At 41.1% G+C, this 18937-nt stretch overlaps 1 protein-coding gene across 9 annotated transcripts in view; it reads right to left on the reverse strand.

Moving 5' to 3' along the window:
• Positions 1-18937, reverse strand: part of amph (amphiphysin) — a 42965-nt gene that overhangs the window by 3378 nt on the left and 20650 nt on the right. For 2 of the 9 annotated variants that reach the window (XM_030074097.1, XM_030074096.1), the window contains exons 12-23: positions 18773-18856; positions 18446-18472; positions 16149-16172; positions 13902-15389; positions 13549-13578; positions 13132-13173; positions 11830-11928; positions 11084-11140; positions 10515-10559; positions 4730-4783; positions 4400-4441; positions 1177-1356 (exon numbers count right to left, since the gene is read on the reverse strand). In XM_030074097.1, the coding sequence (XP_029929957.1) occupies positions 1177-1356; positions 4400-4441; positions 4730-4783; positions 10515-10559; positions 11084-11140; positions 11830-11928; positions 13132-13173; positions 13549-13578; positions 13902-15389; positions 16149-16172; positions 18446-18472; positions 18773-18856 (2172 nt within the window). Of the gene's footprint in view, positions 1-1176; positions 1357-3124; positions 4270-4306; positions 4442-4729; positions 4784-10514; positions 10560-11083; positions 11141-11829; positions 11929-13131; positions 13174-13548; positions 13579-13901; positions 15390-16148; positions 16173-18445; positions 18473-18772; positions 18857-18937 lie in introns of those variants that run through there. The other 7 variants (XM_030074104.1, XM_030074099.1, XM_030074103.1 and 4 more) reach the window with 7 other exon arrangements.

Here is an 18937-nt window from a genome sequence, read left to right on the forward strand (position 1 = left end):
TAACGGCAAAATTCACATCAGGTGTTTGATGCTCCAGCTCATCGAGGTCGTATCATTAGGGAACGGCTGCTGGAGACTGGGGTACCTCAGATGGAGTGGCCTGCACTTTCTCAGACCTGAATCCCATAGAAAACCTATGGGATCAGCTGAGTCGCCGTGTAGAGGCTCGGAGCTCTGTACCCCAGAACCTCAATGTCCTGAGGGCCGCCCTTCAAGAAGAGTGGGATGCCATGCCTCAGCAGACAATAAGTCGACTTGTGAACAGCATGAGACGTCGTTGTCAAGCTGTAATTGATGCTCAAGGGCACATGACAAGTTATTGACACTAACATTTTTTGTTGTGGTATATCCACCACTGTTGTTGGCTTTTGTTTCAAGAAATTGTTTGAGATGAGGAAATCACCAGTGTATGCTTCTACTTAAATGCCCTACTTTCATGATATAATATCACTGTAGCGTGAACATTTTACATTTTCCATAAATTTCACCCAAAAGCCAAATATCCCTAACTTTTTGTGAGTAGTGTATATATAGTGTGAAATTTTTCAGATAAATTTCAGTTTAACACAAGCATTTGTAAAAGATTTGTATTTATATTTTATTTATAATGTAGCTGTCAACAGGTGTAAGGACTGAAGCCCAACCTGACAGTGGATCAACACGGCAGTGGGATTTTCTTTTTTCAAGCTGCTGGCAGCGTGTAGTCCTTAATCAGTTGGTTATGTAAAGTCCATCACGCCCAAACTGTAAAGCCTGAACCTTACAGCCCCACGATTCTGTTTACTGTCAGCCAGTTTAAGACTAATAAATAATGATTAGATAAATGAACATGTCTCTATCACACCGTGTATACTGCGGAGTGAGGTGCACACACACATTTTATAAAACACCCAGAATCACAAAAACAGCTCCAGTCACACACTAAAACAACATTCAGATTGTTTTTTTTTTTTTTTTTTTTTTTTTAACCAAACTGACATGTGGCAAAATAATGATTTGATTTCCAAACTAGCATTTACCTCAGTCTTAAATAATGAATTCTGGACAAGGAATAAATGTTAGTTTGTGATAAAAAAAATAATAATAATAATAAAAAAAAAAAACAAAAAACAGATGGGCTGAGACTCTGATGAGTAAAGCACCACAACAGGAAGCAGGAAGTGTCTGATGGCTGACCTTGTACATAAAGCCATCAGGGAGGCTCCCAGAGGACGGCACATCTTTGACCACCTGATGTTCAGGCGTCACGCCATTGTCGCTGACGGCGGTGGGTGAGATGATGTCTGCATCGCGGTCGTCATCGCCCTCGTTGCTGGAGGCAGGCTCAATCACCACAGACGGGATGGGCATCTTTTCCTGGACAACACACACATTAGCACTCACAATAAAAACTTCTAAGGATGGGAATTGACAAGATTTTATTGACACCAACGCCATTATCTATTATATTTATCAGGCCAATTTTTTTGTTGATTCCTTCATTGATTCCTGATCAATTTATAGACATTAAAACAAGCACTGTTGTCATAGGTATCTATAAAAGTTATTGATAAGCTCAGAGGTGTACGACTGGATTCCCATCCCTACTATTCTCTCTCTCAATCACACACACACACACACACAAATACAGCAGAATAATCCATACACATACACACACATACTGAATATATGTAAATATGCAACTGGTCTGCTTTGTTTGCACGTAATTTCTGGACAATGAAAACAATTTTCACATCATCAAGGGAGAAGGACCAGGAGATACTTACTGGCAAGTGCAAATTGTACCAATTCTGCCATCCGAAATCAATTCTCAGTGATACATCTCAAATACAGTTTTGACAACTTTTACAAAATACATAAAGCTGATGCATACAAAAATCAGTTAAAGAAATAAATCATTCATTGTGGCATGATTACTAAGCACACAATTTTTTTTTTTTTTTAATTTATTTCTGAACAGAAACCACATCTTGCAGAGGTTTGTCTGTTTTATCATATTTCATTCTGTCACATAAATAAAAGAATAGCATAGTCAGAGCAGGAGTAAAATAACAGAAATGAGAAACAAGAAAACAAGATTATAGCAGGTTATTAAAGGATCAACACATTTAACAGATGACAGGTGTATGATGCTCCTCACACCTGGTGATGTCACAAGTGCATTTTTATACAGATGTATCCCGATCGTCACTGCTGCTTTCAAAGATTGGACAAGCCAAGCATTACTCATTGTTCACTTTATTTTATGTATTTAATATTTCCCATATCCTTCCATGAGTGTATCTGTACCTTGATCACTCTCTCTCTCTCTGGTGAGAAAACACTCTGAAGTCTTTCCAAACACAGCTGGGCTAACAGAGTCTGACATCACTACAAATTCAAATGCCCATCCATTTTCTATTGGCTGGGTCATGACAGGCTGGAGTATATCCCAGTATGCATAGAGCAGAGGGCAGTGCAAATGTCATAAAAAAATAAAAAAAATAAAAATCAATGTTTTTGACTCTGATTGATCTGAACTGTGCAACTGAAGAGTTACGGGAATGAAATGAATGAATGAAAGATGAGCAGAATCACTCTGTATTATCTGTTAGTTAATCAGCAGATCGGCTGAATGGTATAATCAAACCCTAACCCTATTCTGGGGTGCGGGGGCATTACCTTATGTCAGGTGTTACCTTACCTGATCTTTTGCCACCTGTTCATCATCTACAACAAGCAGTGCTCCCAGTAGACCACACACTCTCCTAGACTGCACTGACTGCACTTTAATGCACACACACTACTGGTAGATGGCAACACGTAAAGACTGCAGAGGAAGTGGTGATTCCATAAGGCTGGATCAACCCTAACAGTTCATGCATCCCAGTACCGGGCGTCGGGTTCTGTCACTTGGTTTCATGGTCTCATGGTTTCACGCTAACTCTGAACCTCCGTCGGAGCAGGTTGTTCCTCAGGTTTAGGCAGCTCAGTAACTGAATCTTGAATCCACAGTGTTCACTTTATTGTTCACTTTATTGTGTAATTCTGTTGTTTAAATTGTTCTATACTCCTTGTTTATAGTGTTTATATTGCTTGTTCCTATTTATTTATTATGCTTCATACTTTGCAATCCACTTGCTGCTGTAATGCTGGAAATTTCCCCACTGTGGGACTAATAAAGGAATATCTTATCTTATCTTATCTTATCTTATCAGAACGAGTCGTGGCATGTAACAAAAAATATTTCTCACAAGCTCTTTTGGCAAATCTGCAATTGGAATTGCAGTAGCAAAACATATCCAGTGGCTCTGGCCTTACAACCTCGAACCGGCAGCTTGCGGTTTACGAGGTTAGAGCCTACTGATCAAAATGAGGCGTTTAAAACAAGACAAAAACAAAACAAAACAAAACAAAAAAAAAAATCAGATTTTTTTTTGTCACTCACCTAAAATGTCATACATATAATTTTAAATATTGAATTTTTAAATTTTGTAAGTTTGCAAGTTACAGAATTAAAATATTTTTTGAAATTGTGCAGCAATAAAAGTATTTATAAAATACTACATTTAAAAAAAAAAAAAACTGGTCCAAATCCATAAACCAGGTAATCCCAAGTTAATGCCAATAATCTTTTAACAACTGTGATAAGATACCATGAAAACATCAAGAACAAACAAACAAACAAACCAAAATAATGAGGGGAAGTCACCGGGCTGACTGACAGGGAGTGAAAGTGATCAAAGTCACACATCGATCATCATCTTCATCAAGATGAAGAGGTGAACATCACATTGATGACATCACATCCTTGAAGGTCCACTCAGACGTTCAGTTTGATTACTGACATGAGAACGGCGGTGATGGCAGCTGTTTAATCAAACTGAAGTTAAAAATAACTTTTTCAGCAGGATGTGTTTGACAGCGGGTCACGTTGTCTGGGGTCGTCTCGGGGGAGGGGGGGTATTTGGGGGTTGTTTGTGGTCATTTGGGGGTCTTAGGTTAACAGGCCCAGTCCAGAACTAATGTTGAGAAATTGTGGGTAATGGGTCAGATACAGAATTGAGTTTTGCTGTTTGGATATGGGTTTGTAATACTGGACCAGGGAAGAACTTTGGCTTCTACTAAATGAATTCTGCGGCTCACAGCAAACTGGCTGAGAAACCATGCCTCATACTGATAGCAAGTGCTTCTGCATGCATCTCCAATTTCCTAACACCATGCCACACAGCTTAGATTTGCACAGTAAAGAATGTTTGGTGAATCTGGAGATGACTTCTCTTTCTTTTCCGTAAAAGAAAAGAGAAAATATCAGAGAAATTTAAGCTAATGTTGCTGGATCTGGCCTGGTGTTTGTCATGGCTTCAGATAAGGTGCTACAGGAAATGAGTGTGTGACACACAAAGGGAAAGAGGTTTACCAGAGTCTCTTCCTGAGGAGACTGAGTGACATCTGCTGAGGCCTGAGGACCAGACAGACATGTGGCATCAGGGCTAAAATTACATCCTCATGTGTGTTCAATGTTGAATTATCCTTCTGAGCCAAGGAACGGGAATCAATGATATGCATCAATATACCAACACATATTCATGACTATAACATTTGCAGCTCAGCTGTTTAGCTTTGCAAAATATCCAGTTTGCTCCAAACTGCTACGGAAGTACAAGTAAACATGTCCCAAACCAGTGATGTCACAGGCTAAAGTCAGGGGTCAGGGGTCATGTTGGGTTTAGAGTTATGACATATTTACCGAGACTTCGTCCACAGGGCTCTCCTTCCTCTCCTCTGGAGTTTTAACTGATTCCTGTACAGAAAAGAGGAGAGTGACATTCAAAAGTTGGAAGAGACAGTTGATGCGTTCAGCCAGCGGGGCTCAAACCCACGATGCTCTCGCGGCCTTGGGAAGTGGCACAGGACCCAGACCACTTTCATGTTTAGACTGCCAATGCTGCTCACGTATTTGGCACCCGAACCGAGCACAGCCACTGAAACTTTGGTTTAACTAGGAAACAAAACAAGTGACAACTAGAGATGCTGATTAACTCTCCACATGAGACTCGCTTCGATGAACTGGAAGAAACTAAAGTCTTCATGTCACTGCAGGGACTTTACGTGTAGGTTTGTCATTTAGGTACTTTGGTAACTCAAGTTCCTGTACTGCTGCTATCAGAGAAAGATGTCAGCACTGCATTCTGGGGACTGTAGGACAAGGTAAAGATTTCTATTTCTTTCTGTATTTGCTGTCTGTTCTCTAAATCTAGTGAAAAGTTCACAACAACAACTGGTCATCCACTTTAAGGGACTTTGGATGCTGCAGGTCATTCAGTCCGCAAGGAGCTAATGAAGACTTTCGACTTAAGAAAACTGGCTGGCTGAGCTCCTGTGTAAAATCGATCCTGATGCTTTCACACATTTCAGTCGGGAAAGATTAAAGGCTGTCTGACAGAAAGCATCAGGCTAGTTTTACATTACCCTGATGGGAATACCCAAAGCAGAGACAGGAAAGAAGTGGCAGGACTCCAAATTTTGACCTTTACTTTTAAGCCTACTGGGGTCATAATTCTTGGGCAGCATTTGTACGCAACTTCCAACCAATGTGCCAACTTTCATCTTTCTACCATTTACCCTTTCACGAGAATTTGCAGAAACATTTCTGAGAAGAAATAATGATAAACCAGCACAAATACAAGAGGGTACATATTATCAGGGGTTCAACAACAATAACAAGAACATTAATATGAATACTACTACTACTAATAATGATAATAATGTTTACATTAGCCTCTGGCAGAGCTCATGTTACTGACCAAAATAACTGACAAGTCATTTTTACTTCTTGCTCTAAATCTATATTGTCTTTGATTTAATGATCTAAGTGAACTAATAAGTGGAACATTCATATCCTTTGCACAGCTATTGCAAAGACATGGACTAGAAAATAAGGGTATTTTTTGGAAATATTTGCAAATTAGAAATGATCACCAAGGGACAATTTTCATGAGAAAACCCAGTGATTGAGTTTTTGGAATTGCCAGGTATAGTGCATAAAGCATCTGTGTTCTACAGTATTTTTAATGGGTGGCAGAAAGACATTTGTAAAAGTCTGAGGGTCATTTGGCAGAGGGACTTAGGGGGTGAATTGAAGGAGGAGGATTGATTGGTTGGCAAAACATAAGAGAAGCTAGAGGGAAATATACTCACTATAAATTAGTACACATACAATTTTACACCCTCCAGACTACATGGGACAGGCTTAATATCAGATCTCTGTTGGAAGTGCAAAACAGAAAAGTGGACACTATTACATGTACTTTGGGATTGTAAATTGGTCTATCCATTTTGGGGGAAAAGTAATAGAATATATAGGAGATTTGCATATGTAGGAATATATAGGAGAATGGCTTGACACAGAGATACCCATGTCACCAAGACTATGTCTTTTGGGGGATCAAACACAAGCGCCTGGGATATCAAAATATGACTTTACAGTGATAAAAGTAGGAATGATCGCAGCTGCACAAATCACCCTTAGATTATGGAAAAGCACATCATCTCTGGATCCTAAACAGTGGGTTGAATCTATGGCAGAAATAGTGTCATATGAGCGGATGTTAGCAAGGGTAAATAATGAAGGGGAGAATGCTAAGATGTCATGGGACTGTTTTCTTGTTCATAGCATAATTGTTAGGACACGGAGATGATGACAAGGTATTGCTGTGACTCATATATGTTTTGTGCCAATTACGCATCTTGTATTATGTGATGTTTTTATATATTTACAATGTGCCAAATGATGTTGTATGTTTGTGCTGTCCATGTGTATGTGTTCAATAAAAACTTTGATTACAAAAAAAATAAAAGTGTGGTGAAAAATCTAGTAAGTAAATGACAATTCATATAGCATAAATCCTGCTGATTTGCAGACATTTATCTTTTTTTTTTAAAATTGTTTTCATTTCCTATTGCTACGTGTGTTGATGTGCTGCGGCTGAAAAGTATAAATGATGATCATAATAAAGAGATGTTTTTCAATGAACTGGAGGAAAAATATGTCCAGTGACTTTTATTCCCTCACAGCTTGGCTCTATGGCACCAGTACTAACACCACAGTACATAACTCATAATACAATGATCATGATAGGACTTCACATTTTCCATTATTCGATTGCTGTTTGTGATATGGTGCCTGCCCTGTCGGCAACAAGCTACCTGGTGCTTTTTGTATACTGGTATACTCTGGTTTGTTTTTTCTCGCTTGTGCCGTGGAATCAGTGCTTAGAGCACAATAACCGTACGTGTTATGCTGGGACTAACAGTGCGTACATGTGGACTGTTATGGCTTTTTGAGTGGATTGGATTAGTTTGTACAGAGGGACAAGGCCTAGGGGTGACTGGTCCAGCAGCGGAGGTATCCTACAGCCTGGGGGAGCTATACAGCATTTGAGATACTATTGTGAACTTTGCTGTTCACCCTTGCTTGGATTTACCTCCAGAAATGAAGCGGTGGAAAAATGCCCGGCGGAGCGGCATTAGAGTGAAGAACAGGCTTAGAAAGCACAAGCTTGTCCTACCATCTGTGGTTATGGGCAACGTGCGCTCCATTGTCAACAAAGTTGATGAACTTGCAGCGCTTGTGAAGTATGACCGCCTGCATAGGCAGTGCAGTCTACTTTGTTTTACGGAGTCATGGCTGAACGATAACGTTACTGCCACATAGACCAACATGGATGGCTTCACCTTGATCCGACAGGATAGAGACCCAATGAAGGCTGGCAAGAAAGCAGGAGGAGGGGTGTGCATCTATCTCAATGAACAGTGGTGCTACCCGGTGCATATCACCGAGAAGCAGTGTGTGTGATCAGAACACTGAACTGCTAGTGGTAAGCTGCAGGCCATATTATCTCCCTCGTGAATTCTCCAGTATTATTGTCATCATTGCGTATGTTCCACCATCTGCCAATGGTAAACTGGTGACTGATTCAATAGTTAAAGTGGCCCACGAACTCCAAAGTCACACACCGGACGCTCTCGTGATAATTAATGACGATTTCAACGACTGCACCCTCTCCACTACACTGCCATCATTTAGGCAGTTTGTCACCTGCCCGACGAGATGCAATAAAACCATTGATTTGTTTTATGCTATGCCATAACTTGATGCTCCTCTCAACTAAATACACCACGCTGGCCAATAAACAGCCTATAACAACAAAAAAAAGTGCATGCATGGTCTGAGGAGACCTGCCACAGGTTATAGGCCTGTTTTGAGTGTACAGACTGGTCTGTGTTCTATGGAGATAACCCAAATGGAGCAGATACTGTGGCTGACTATTTTACAGAATGTTAAATTTTGTACTGATATGATCATCCCATGTAAAACTATCAAACTGTTTTTGAACAATAAACCATGGGTCACAAGAGATATAAAAGATGCTATTAATGACAAGAAAGCTGCCTTTATGAGTAAAGACAGGGACAGAATAAAGATGGCACAGAAAAAGCTTAAGGCTGCCATTAGGTGGGGAAAGAACATCTATAAGGATACGGTTGAGAATAAGCTACAGGAGTGTGATACCAAAGGCTTGTGGAAGAGCTTAAAGTCAATAACAGGGTATGGTCCTGGCGGTAGTAGCTTGACTGAGGGAATATTTACTCCAGATAAGGCAAATAATTTCTATGCCAGGTTCGATCCCACAGTTAACTTACTTAATCATTTATCAATCCAACCCACCCTTTCCCTACCTGAGCTTGGGAGTTGTTCTTCTCCATGTCACTCACAGCTCAAGAGGCTCTATATTAATAAGACCCCTGGTCAAGATGGAATTATACCAAGGGTCCTTAAAGTTTGTGCTGATCAGCTGTGTGAAATGCTCCATTACATGTTCACCCTGTCATTGTGTGTGTCTAAAATAGCAGCTATATGGAAAACATCTTGCATAGTATTGGTCCCTAAGAAACCTAATGCCGAGGCGCTCAAAGACCTAAGGCCTGTTGCTCTTACATCTCATGTGATGAAATGTTTTGAGAGGACTGTGCTGGGGCATTTAAAGACACAGGTCAGTGCTTTCCAGGATCCTCTTCAATTTGCTTACAGGGAGGGTGTTAGTACAGATGATGCTCTTATATTCCTACTGCACTTGGAGCAGTCAGCGGCATCCGTGAGAATAATGTTTTTTGATTTTTCTAGCGCTTTTAATACTGTTCAATCTCATATTATCACTTTTCAGTTTGAACCTCAATCAATCAACCATTGCTTGGATAACAGACTACCTGACTGGCAGACCTCAATATGTGAGGCAACAGTTGAGGGCCTCCTGACCTACTGCTGCACTGTTTGGTTTGCCAACTGCACAGTGGAGGACAAGAAGGATCTGCACTGGGTAGTGAGGATGACAGAGAGACTGACTGGCACCACATCGCCCTCCCTCAGTGACAGCAGCATTTAAAAGACCCCACCTGCCCGGATATAAGCTGTTTACCCTCCTTCCCTCAGGAAAGAGGTACAGGACAATTAAAACACACACAAATAGACACCAGAACAGAACAGTTTCCGTACAGTATGGGTATGAGGTTGATAGATTTGTGAATTGGTGTGAGGAAGCCCATCTCATTCTTAATGTTGAAAAGACAAAAGAGCTCATCATTGATTTTAGAAGGGAAAAGGCTGTGGCAGCCCCTTTACTGATTAAGGGCCAGTCTGTCCATTCCAGTCCATTCTAAACTGGACTGGAAGGAGAACAGTCATGTTGTTTTTAAGAAGGCTCAGTCTCAACTGTTTTTCCTAAGAAAACTGAGACCTTTTGATGTTAGCAGGCCTACCCTGACTGTCTTTTGCCATGGTATTCTGTCAAGTGTGCTGTTCTACGCTGCTGTGTGCTGGGGTGGCAGTCTGAGGAACAGAATTAACAAACTTGTTAGGAAAGCAGGTTCCATTATTGGTAGTAGCCCTAGCTCTTTGGATGAAATTCTGGAGCAGAGATCCATTAAGAAACTCAGAAATGTCTTGTCTAGGGATGATCATCCCTAGCACAGTGTGTTTTCTTTGAGTGGAAGAAGTGAAGGCTACTTGCACCTAGATGTATGACAGAGAGGTTTAGGTCAATTGTTCCTTCAGCCGTCAGATACTTTAATAAGAACTGTTGATTGCTGCTGTTTTTATTCTTATTTATTAATTATTAGTAGTACTATTGCTGTTGGTGTTGTTGTTTTTGCTTGAACAATTGAATGTTATGTGACTTGAATTGCCAGGAGTGGCACAGACTGGTGCCTGCTCTGTACTGTATATTGCAGTTTACACACATGTATTTTGCAATTTTGCACTTTCCTAGACTTTTTTTTAATGATTATTGTGCTCTCTCAGTGTTATGCCTGGTGCAGATCGTTTAGTTTTGTATGCAGTCTGTTGTCTTGTGCCCTGTCACATTGCCACTGTCTTGTTGGTGCATGTTAAGCCTGGTAGCAAACTAATTTCCCCTTTGGGGATTAATAAAGTGCATCTTATCCTATCCTTATGAAATATCGTAAGTCTTAGTTACCGATGGAGCTGTTTCACAGGGAGACGTTTCTTCAGCAGGAGGAATCTGCAAAATTCACATCAGGAGGATGAGCTGTTAGTTCTACAGATTACAGATTACCCTGCAAATTAGGATATGCCTGTCCAATCCTGACACTGAAACACAGGAATAAACAACAACAACATAGGACTGCACATCTTTAACATGAGTACCTAATATTAAATGTGTTAACGAGTTTCTGAGTGACAAAAATTTTTCTTAATCTTTATTTCTTTTTGGTACAAAACAAAAAGTAGATAAAATGAACATTTTTTTTTCCAAAGCATTAAAGGCACAAAATAAATAAACAATAAAATAAAACTGTCAACAGACAGTTTAACAGACAATTAACATAAACAATGTAGAAAGAAGATAAGCTGTGTCATCACATTTTTTCATTTCTTCTCTCTACAGATACTGTGAGAACTTTAATTGATCTAAGTTTCACTTAAAAATGAAATTTGCATCTTATGAAAACTGAATGCAAGTTGTCAGAGACTAAATGAAAATGTACTTGTGATGATCTTCATCTTGAGGTGAACTGAACTCACCTGATCAGGCTCCACCCCCTCGGTGGCAGCAGACTCCACTGGCGACCCCGCAGTCGACTGGAAAAAGACAGAATCATGTTAATGCCTGCTGGAGATCTGCTCTCTTTTGGTTTAATTTAATTTTTTTGTTGTTGTTGTTGTTCACATCTGGAACTTTCTGAACACCGAGCAGCTCTGCCACTACTGGGCTTCACACATAAAAATAAAATCAATAACAACGATGAAATCAGTGAAGAGAGCTGGATCCCACAAGCTGCTGAGATGGTGACTATACTGACAGCTTCATGTAGCCACGCCCCTTTCTGAGAGCCACGCCCCCATTGGAAGCCACAGCCAACTCTGTCATATTTGCCAGAAGTGACAGAGACTGTAATCCCATCTGAACATTACAGACATCCCAGGTTTGAATTGAAGCTCAACTCAAGGATCCCAAGACAAACAGGAAGATGATGATGATGATGATGAGGATGATGAGGAGGATGATGATGATGATGATAAAGAGGAGGATGAGGATGAGGAGGATGATGATGACGAGAAGGAAGAGGATGATGCTGAGGAGGAGGAGGATGATGATGATGATGACGATGATGAGGATGATCATGAGGATGAGGCGGATGATGATGGTGAATATAAGGCGTAAGGGGATAATGACAATCATGCCATTGATGCTGATAACAATGTATGTGATAAGACGCTGATGAAGAGCAGTATGACAAGCTGATGATGTCATCAACATGGCCACTCACAGCAGGCTTTTCCTCGCGCTCAGCTGCCTCGCCAACAGGGGGCGCTGCAGGCTCCTCTGAAGACTCGGCGGTTTTAGGAGCCTCGGCACTCGCCTCATTCTTTTCCAAACAGGTAAGGAAACATGGCGGTGAACTAATGTTCAGTATGAAGTGTAAAAACATTTAAAAGACCCAGAAACCCAGAAGGTCCTTTGGGCTTTTTCCTCTTTTTGTCTTTTACTTCCTGTCTTTTATGGCACTGCAGTGTCACTTTTTTATATCACAAACCAGAGACAATTAAATTTTTACAGCCACAGAAACCCACTGATCATTTTTTATTCTAAATTCTATTAAATGGATGTTAGAAAATCCTAAAAGGTGTACACAACTTTAGGTGTTCTTAATTTTCCTTGTCCAGCATGTTGAATCTGTGCTCTGTCTGGAACCACATTAAATCATTTTTTAATGAATTTTAGTCCTGACTGATCAACCCTCCTGCAACTGTGTACATCATCTACATCAATGCAATAGTTTTCCTGCTCACTATAATGCCATAAATATGTTTCCTAACATGTCTCCATGTCACCTTCATCACAGTTTCTCCATTTAACTTTTAGAGCACAAATTTACCAAAACATGGTCATGATTTCATGGATTCAGAGCTTGTAAAGTCAAATTGACAGCACAAAAACTGAATTGTGTGTATGAATTAGCATTTTGTGACCTCAATTTAGCAATTTCTGTAATCATGTGATCTCAAAATAAAAAAAATAAAATAAAATAAAAAATACATGGCCTCTGTGATGGCTGACAAAAACAAAGTAAAACAAACAAAATCCATGAATAATCTTCAGCTGGTTAATTTAAAACTGTAAGTCAGCAAAACAAGTTGGTATGAGGAATTAATTACAATTTACAAACTGTCTCAAAATGACTGATGATGCTTTTCTCCACTTGTTATCAATGTCCTAACCAAAATCCTACACTGTTGAAATGTAAATGCTTGTAATGTATTAGTTTGTGTATTTGTACTTAGAAAGTACAAAAATCAAAAACAGACAAAGTGCAAGTTACGATAAGCATATACATAAAGTACACCTGCACAAAATAAAGATAAAAATACCAGAATGATGAACGCAAACACAGAAGAACAAGTTTGCATAAGAACTTATGAATGATTACATGTCATGTGCTCATGTCAACTGTAATAAGATAAGATAACACTTTATTTATCCCCATAGGGGAAATTCTGGAATATACTACTAATGCTACTAATGATACTCAAAAGCCATTGAGTATAAATTAATGAATTCATACACTCACCATCTTATCAAAATCAGCAAAAAATGATGGAGTGGCTGCATCCTTCAGAGTGCATATTTAAAAAAAAAAATCCAAGAGGCAAAGTCATAAAATGACATTATTTTTGGCATGAACAGACAAATAATATAAACAGAAATATGGGCAACCATTGGCAAAAAGGGCAGGTGACCTCATATCGGTGACACCAACATCTTGTACTTAAGTGACAGTTGATGGCCCTCAGAGGCCCGAGCTGCATCTCCCTCAATAATAACATTAAACTAAGTTAAGAAAACTTTGACTGGATGACCCTAAAAGTGTTACTAAAGTCAATATCTTCACAAGCTTACAGGTCAAATTTAATTGCATATAGCCTACATCTTTATAAATATTTCATCTCTACAATAGAACAGATTTTTTTAAAAATCACCACATTACCTGTGAAAATCCGTTGAATGCATTGGTCACCTGTACCAAATCACACACAAAAACAAATCAGCATTGAAAGCCATTCTGCAAAATAAATGTAACGTAATTACATGTTGTAAAATCAGATGTGCATTTCTGAAAATGAAACTATGAAACTGACAAGCAGACAAAGCAAGCAAGAGGAGAGACAGGGAAGAGGGGTCGGGGTCTGCGGAGTGTTAGGGTACAGGTGGGGCTGCAGGACAGCTGGTTCAGTATTTTGTTGTTCAAACTGTGGGAAGGTAAAAAGGACAGGGGATTTTGTTTTTTCTAGTCTACTCTACACTACTCTACTACATAAAAAAGGGGACGGAGTGAAGTACCTCTTCCTTTTCTGTATCTAGCTCTTGGTACAACTTTCCAAATCTCCGGTTTGCAGCTTCATCTTCGGACATGTCTGAATTTTCAGGGTCTTTGTGAGCTCTGGGGATGCTTTTGTCTTTCACTCTCTCTTCTGGTTCTGCACCAGAGAAGGAGGCAAAGTCTTCCTGACTGACTGTAGAGAAGAAACCGCTGCTGTCACTGACTTCCTGCCAGGACCCAGCATTAGAGGCATCCCCAGTCTCTGAAGAGGCTGCTGGGAAACTGTTGACAAAAAGGTTGTCTCCCCACCCTGTTCCTTCTGCAGCAGGTGTTTGAGCAAAGGGATCTGTGGTGAAGCTGACCACAAACCCACCATCCTCTGAGGCCTCCCCAAATGGATCAGACTTGAAACCACCCCCTGTGTCTCCAAGCTGCTTCTCTTCAAAAGGATCTAAGTTAAACCCTACTACTTCCTGTGTTTCTGCAAAGGGATCTGATGTAAATACACTTTCCTCTACTGCCCCTTCACTTTCTGCAAAAGGATCTTTGTCAAAACCCCCTCCCTCGTGAATGTCCATATTAAGCCCTCCTCCCTCAGAACTTTCTGCAAAGCCAGAGAGGCTCTCAGTCAAGGTGTTAGATGTGAAAGCAATTGCACTTTCTTGTCCAGGTGAACCTTGATGAGCTGAAGCACTTAGATTTGAGTTGTCAGTACTGCTCCGTTGCTCTGGTGCATCTTTCCCTGCTGGATCAGGCCAACATGCCGCAAAGGCATCAAACTGTGCATCGTTACTAGCCAAATCCACAAAGCCTCCTTGTGCAGGTTCAGTGGCAGTCATGTGCTGATTTTTTTCAGATGCAAGTTCATCATCAGCACTTGCCCAGCCACCACCTTGGCCTCCATCAGCCCACTCTTCACAGGTCTCATATTCAGAGGCAGAACCCTCTGGAGACCTAGACCACCTGTCTCTTCCGCCCTCTGTCATATCCTCAATCTGCTCGCCATATTCATTGGTGAATATTAAACCTGGGGTAGACTTCCGGCGATTCTCCCACCCCGGCTCATCTCGCCCTGAATCTGCCTGCCCTGTCCACACCTCCCCATCCTCTGACTCTGCCTCAGGTGGCTGCTGCTCCTCCACCCGTTGTATGGCTTTGTCACCAAAATGAAGGTTAGGGTTAGTTTGGGAGTTGGGGTCCGAGCTGCTAACCTCATTTGCAGCTGGTGTGGCTGTCTCACTGTCCTGTGGCTGTGGGGGCATGGCTGTGTCCCCCACTTGCTCCCCGCCATCTGTTGGGGGCCAGGCTTCAGCCACTTCCTGCCCTGTGGCAGGGGCCTCTGGGGCCGTTGAGGCAGTGTCTCCGTTTTCTGGCGCTGAGCCAAAGTCGGCAGACCAGTCAGCAACGAAGCCAGCGTCTGTGGCCTGCTCAGGAAATGCAGGGAATGAAGGGTTAAAGCTGGGAGCCCCTTCCTCAACACCCACAGTACCCGGAGACCCAGAGTCTGGCTGGAGGGCCAGTGCATGGCGGTAAGATGAAGAAAAGTAAAAAGGGTTTATTCTGACACAAAGATAATAAGACTGACAGTAACAAATTAAGACTAGGGATGTACAAATCAGGGTCAAATGTGGCTAATTTGTGAGAAATGAAGTGGGCAATTCTGCTGTGATGAAAGAGTTAATACATTCATGCAATGAAGAGCATGAATGCACTTAATATGGGAAGTGTGTTCAAGGTTAACAAATGTTCTGCATCAGTATCAGTAAACTTGAGAAACTCTATGAATCCTCCTATAACAACAGTGTGCTGAGGCTAGCAAAGAATATTACCTCTAACTGTAGACATCCGTTAAATGGGGAATATGAGCTTATGCCCTCACAAAGAAGATATAGTGTACCGGGCTTCAGCAAGGTTAGACTGAAGAAGTCATTTGTACACCAGTCAGTCCTAAAACTAAATCAAACTCTGAACCACTGATCAAGAGAAAATGTTGATTATGCGTCTGTCTTGCATGTGTCTGCTATGGACTGTATTTATAGTACATGTGTGTCTGCTTTATGTGCTGCATGTGCTTGGCACTTTTTTGTGCTCTATGTTGCTTTCTGTTGCTTTATGTGATTATGTCTGCATACAGGTGCTGTGTCGTACAACCAATTTCAGTACCACTGACCATAAAGTTGTATTGTATCGTATCGTATTGTATCGTAACTAGCTAGTCATTGTGATGATAATATTGAGAGGCAGGTGATTTAATAACGTTTACTTACAGGCTGCGCTGGTTGGGCATTTCCCTGAAAAGCAATAAACAAACAACAATGTAAGATATGCAGGTGAAGATATAAGAAAGGCTTCCTTCCCAGAATGATGACACTGAACTGAACTGAACACCACAGCCAAACTGGAATTATGCCATCTACTGGACAGCGACAGGACCTGCACCTCCTGTCTCAAGCTCAGTTCTGAAATACTGGAAAGTTACACGATGTGGCCAAAAGCGTGAGGACTGATATGAACTTTTAGCATCCAATCTATGGGCATTAATTTGGAGTTGGTCCTCCTTCCTTCTAGGAAGGTTTTCCACTAGAAAATGCCTATGGGCATCAGAGCATCACAGGGGTCAAAGGTCATTGATTCCAGTGACCTCTGACTGATTCCAGTTCATTCCAAAGGTGTCTAGAGGGTTTAGGCCTGGGATCTGGGCAGCATGTCTCTGTCTGCTGTAGCATTAAAATTAAGATTAAGATTATGGCTGCTGGGTCCACATACATCTGGACATGAAGTTCATCTGTTCATTCCAGGGATGAGGATGTACATAAAATCAATAAACTTTTAATTTGAGGCATGTACACACACACACACACACACACACACACACACACACACACACACACACACACACACGCACGCAAACAGGAGAGTACAGTTGCAATATATAACCCTATATAACAATATACAGGATTAATAGGATAGATGATGACAACAACAAATGTCAACTGGTGCTTATAACAAGTTTTGAAAAGTGCAATATAAGTAGTTATTATGGTTCATCTTTTTCTTCTTCCTTCTATTTTTCATGTCCTTGCTCCATGAACATTGCATGTTGAATAGTCAGGTAGTCCATACATCTGAAAAGGTTTGGGAATGCTAAAAGCAAAGACACCCTGCCAAGCGCTCTGTGTTTAGGAAGTATGTGCGGTGTTTTCATGGCCTAATAAAAACCCACAGCACTACTAAGTATTACTCAAAAGTTGACACAACTGTAGTTTTAGAAAGACTTACAGCTGGTTCAAGTTGGGTGTTGTGGATAATCACTTCAAATAATTAAGTAAATGTGAACAGAACAATGAAGTATAACAATACAACCTTCTCTTACAAAAGAAATGAGTAGACTAGCCGGGGCATATGCACCAGTAAGACTGCGTAAACATGACTCATTTTATTTCAAAGACACTTATTTTATTTATCCATTTATCTGTTTGGGTGTTTTTTACTGAACATTCATGGTTCCAATTTCATGTAAGCAGTCATGCCCCTGATTCATACCTATTTATTTATCTGTTTTTTATATTTCTAGGTTAACACATATTTTAAGGGTAATGGGTAATTTAATAATGACTTAAACTGATTCAAATCCTTTGCTGAGCTCTGTGTCTCTCTTTCCCTCATTCACATACAGAGCTGTCAAACACTCTAACCAAATTATCATATCATGAATATAATGAAAATTATTCAAGCTCATGCTGTTATTTTAACTTGCAGTGAAGAATCTGCTCACTATTGTTAACTGACTGTAAACTGGAAAACTTTTGTGAGACTATTTTTATTGCTCTGTCCTCCTGCTCTGCAGAGTCTCTGCTGCTGGACTAAAGGCTGAGCTGCTCCAGGCTCCTGGCTCTAAAGGCTTGTCCTGAGTCTCTTCATTAATCCTGGCTGTGTTTTGGGCGTAACATGCAGTAAACCAATCAGAGGCCGTCTCCCATCCCCTTTAACAGCCAGGTGTGTCACACCTTGGTGGGCTGCTGTTCTAATGGAGGATTCTCCAGGTAAGAAGGAAGGAGACGGAGTGAAAGCTCACAAGCAGATCATCTACAGCGACAACAGGACTCCATCTGAGCTCCCTGAGGTGAAGCAGCGCAGAGCAGACACTCGCCGGCGCCCCATATGTAGGCCACCATTACTACCTTGATAATGAGCTTCAGATAGAGAAATCTGCAGCACTGACTTCAGGGCTGCTGCTTGTTGCTCAGTCACTTTCAGCTGCCTCAAGATGCAGCAACACTGCAGCTGAGCACCGCTCATTTTAATAGCAACATGCCCATGGAGCTCAGATGGACACAAGACACTCTGCTGTTTCCACAAGGGGGCGCTGGATGGGGAAATGACAGCTTGAGCCACTTGAGAACTAGAAAAGACACTGGAGTGGCGCTTGGAGCTGCTTTGAGGCGGTTGGGAGAGAGGGCCTTTCAGCTTCATCACTGTGCACACTGCTCACTGATACGACCCCAACAACATTTGGTTTTGTAGCTGAAAAACAGAAAATGCCAAAGAAAATGACTTCACTTACCGACCACACATCCCAAGGCAGGGCCGTCTGCAGGGGCAAAGAAAGATGTTAGATACAACAATCCTGTTGTGAGCATAAGGATAAATAACAACAAGGTCAGTGCTGCCCCCTGTTGGTGAACTGCCCCCCCCCACCATCACGAATGGTTTTATCACAGGAGTACAATGTCACCTCAAGAGTTTCACCCCTAATACAACATTCTAATTAGTGAACTGTGCACATTGGTACCAGAACAAATGAATTGTCTCACTCACAGAGAACAGTGAATGATAACACCCCATGTTAATGTTCCCACCCCCATTTAATGCCATTTGGGTTCACTGGGACCTGTGGTATGGGTGACACGCTCTCATCCGGTTGGAAAGCATCAAAGTCCAGGTCAAGAAGAGATTCTCCAGGCCTTTCATTGGGCTGCAGATAAAAAAAAAAAATCCCAAACTTAGCTTGGTTTGAACATTCAACATAATTGTGCAATGCTTAATAACCCAATGT

This window comes from Myripristis murdjan, chromosome 17 (genome assembly GCF_902150065.1).
Source record: "Myripristis murdjan chromosome 17, fMyrMur1.1, whole genome shotgun sequence".
Taxonomy (NCBI): domain Eukaryota; kingdom Metazoa; phylum Chordata; class Actinopteri; order Holocentriformes; family Holocentridae; genus Myripristis; species Myripristis murdjan.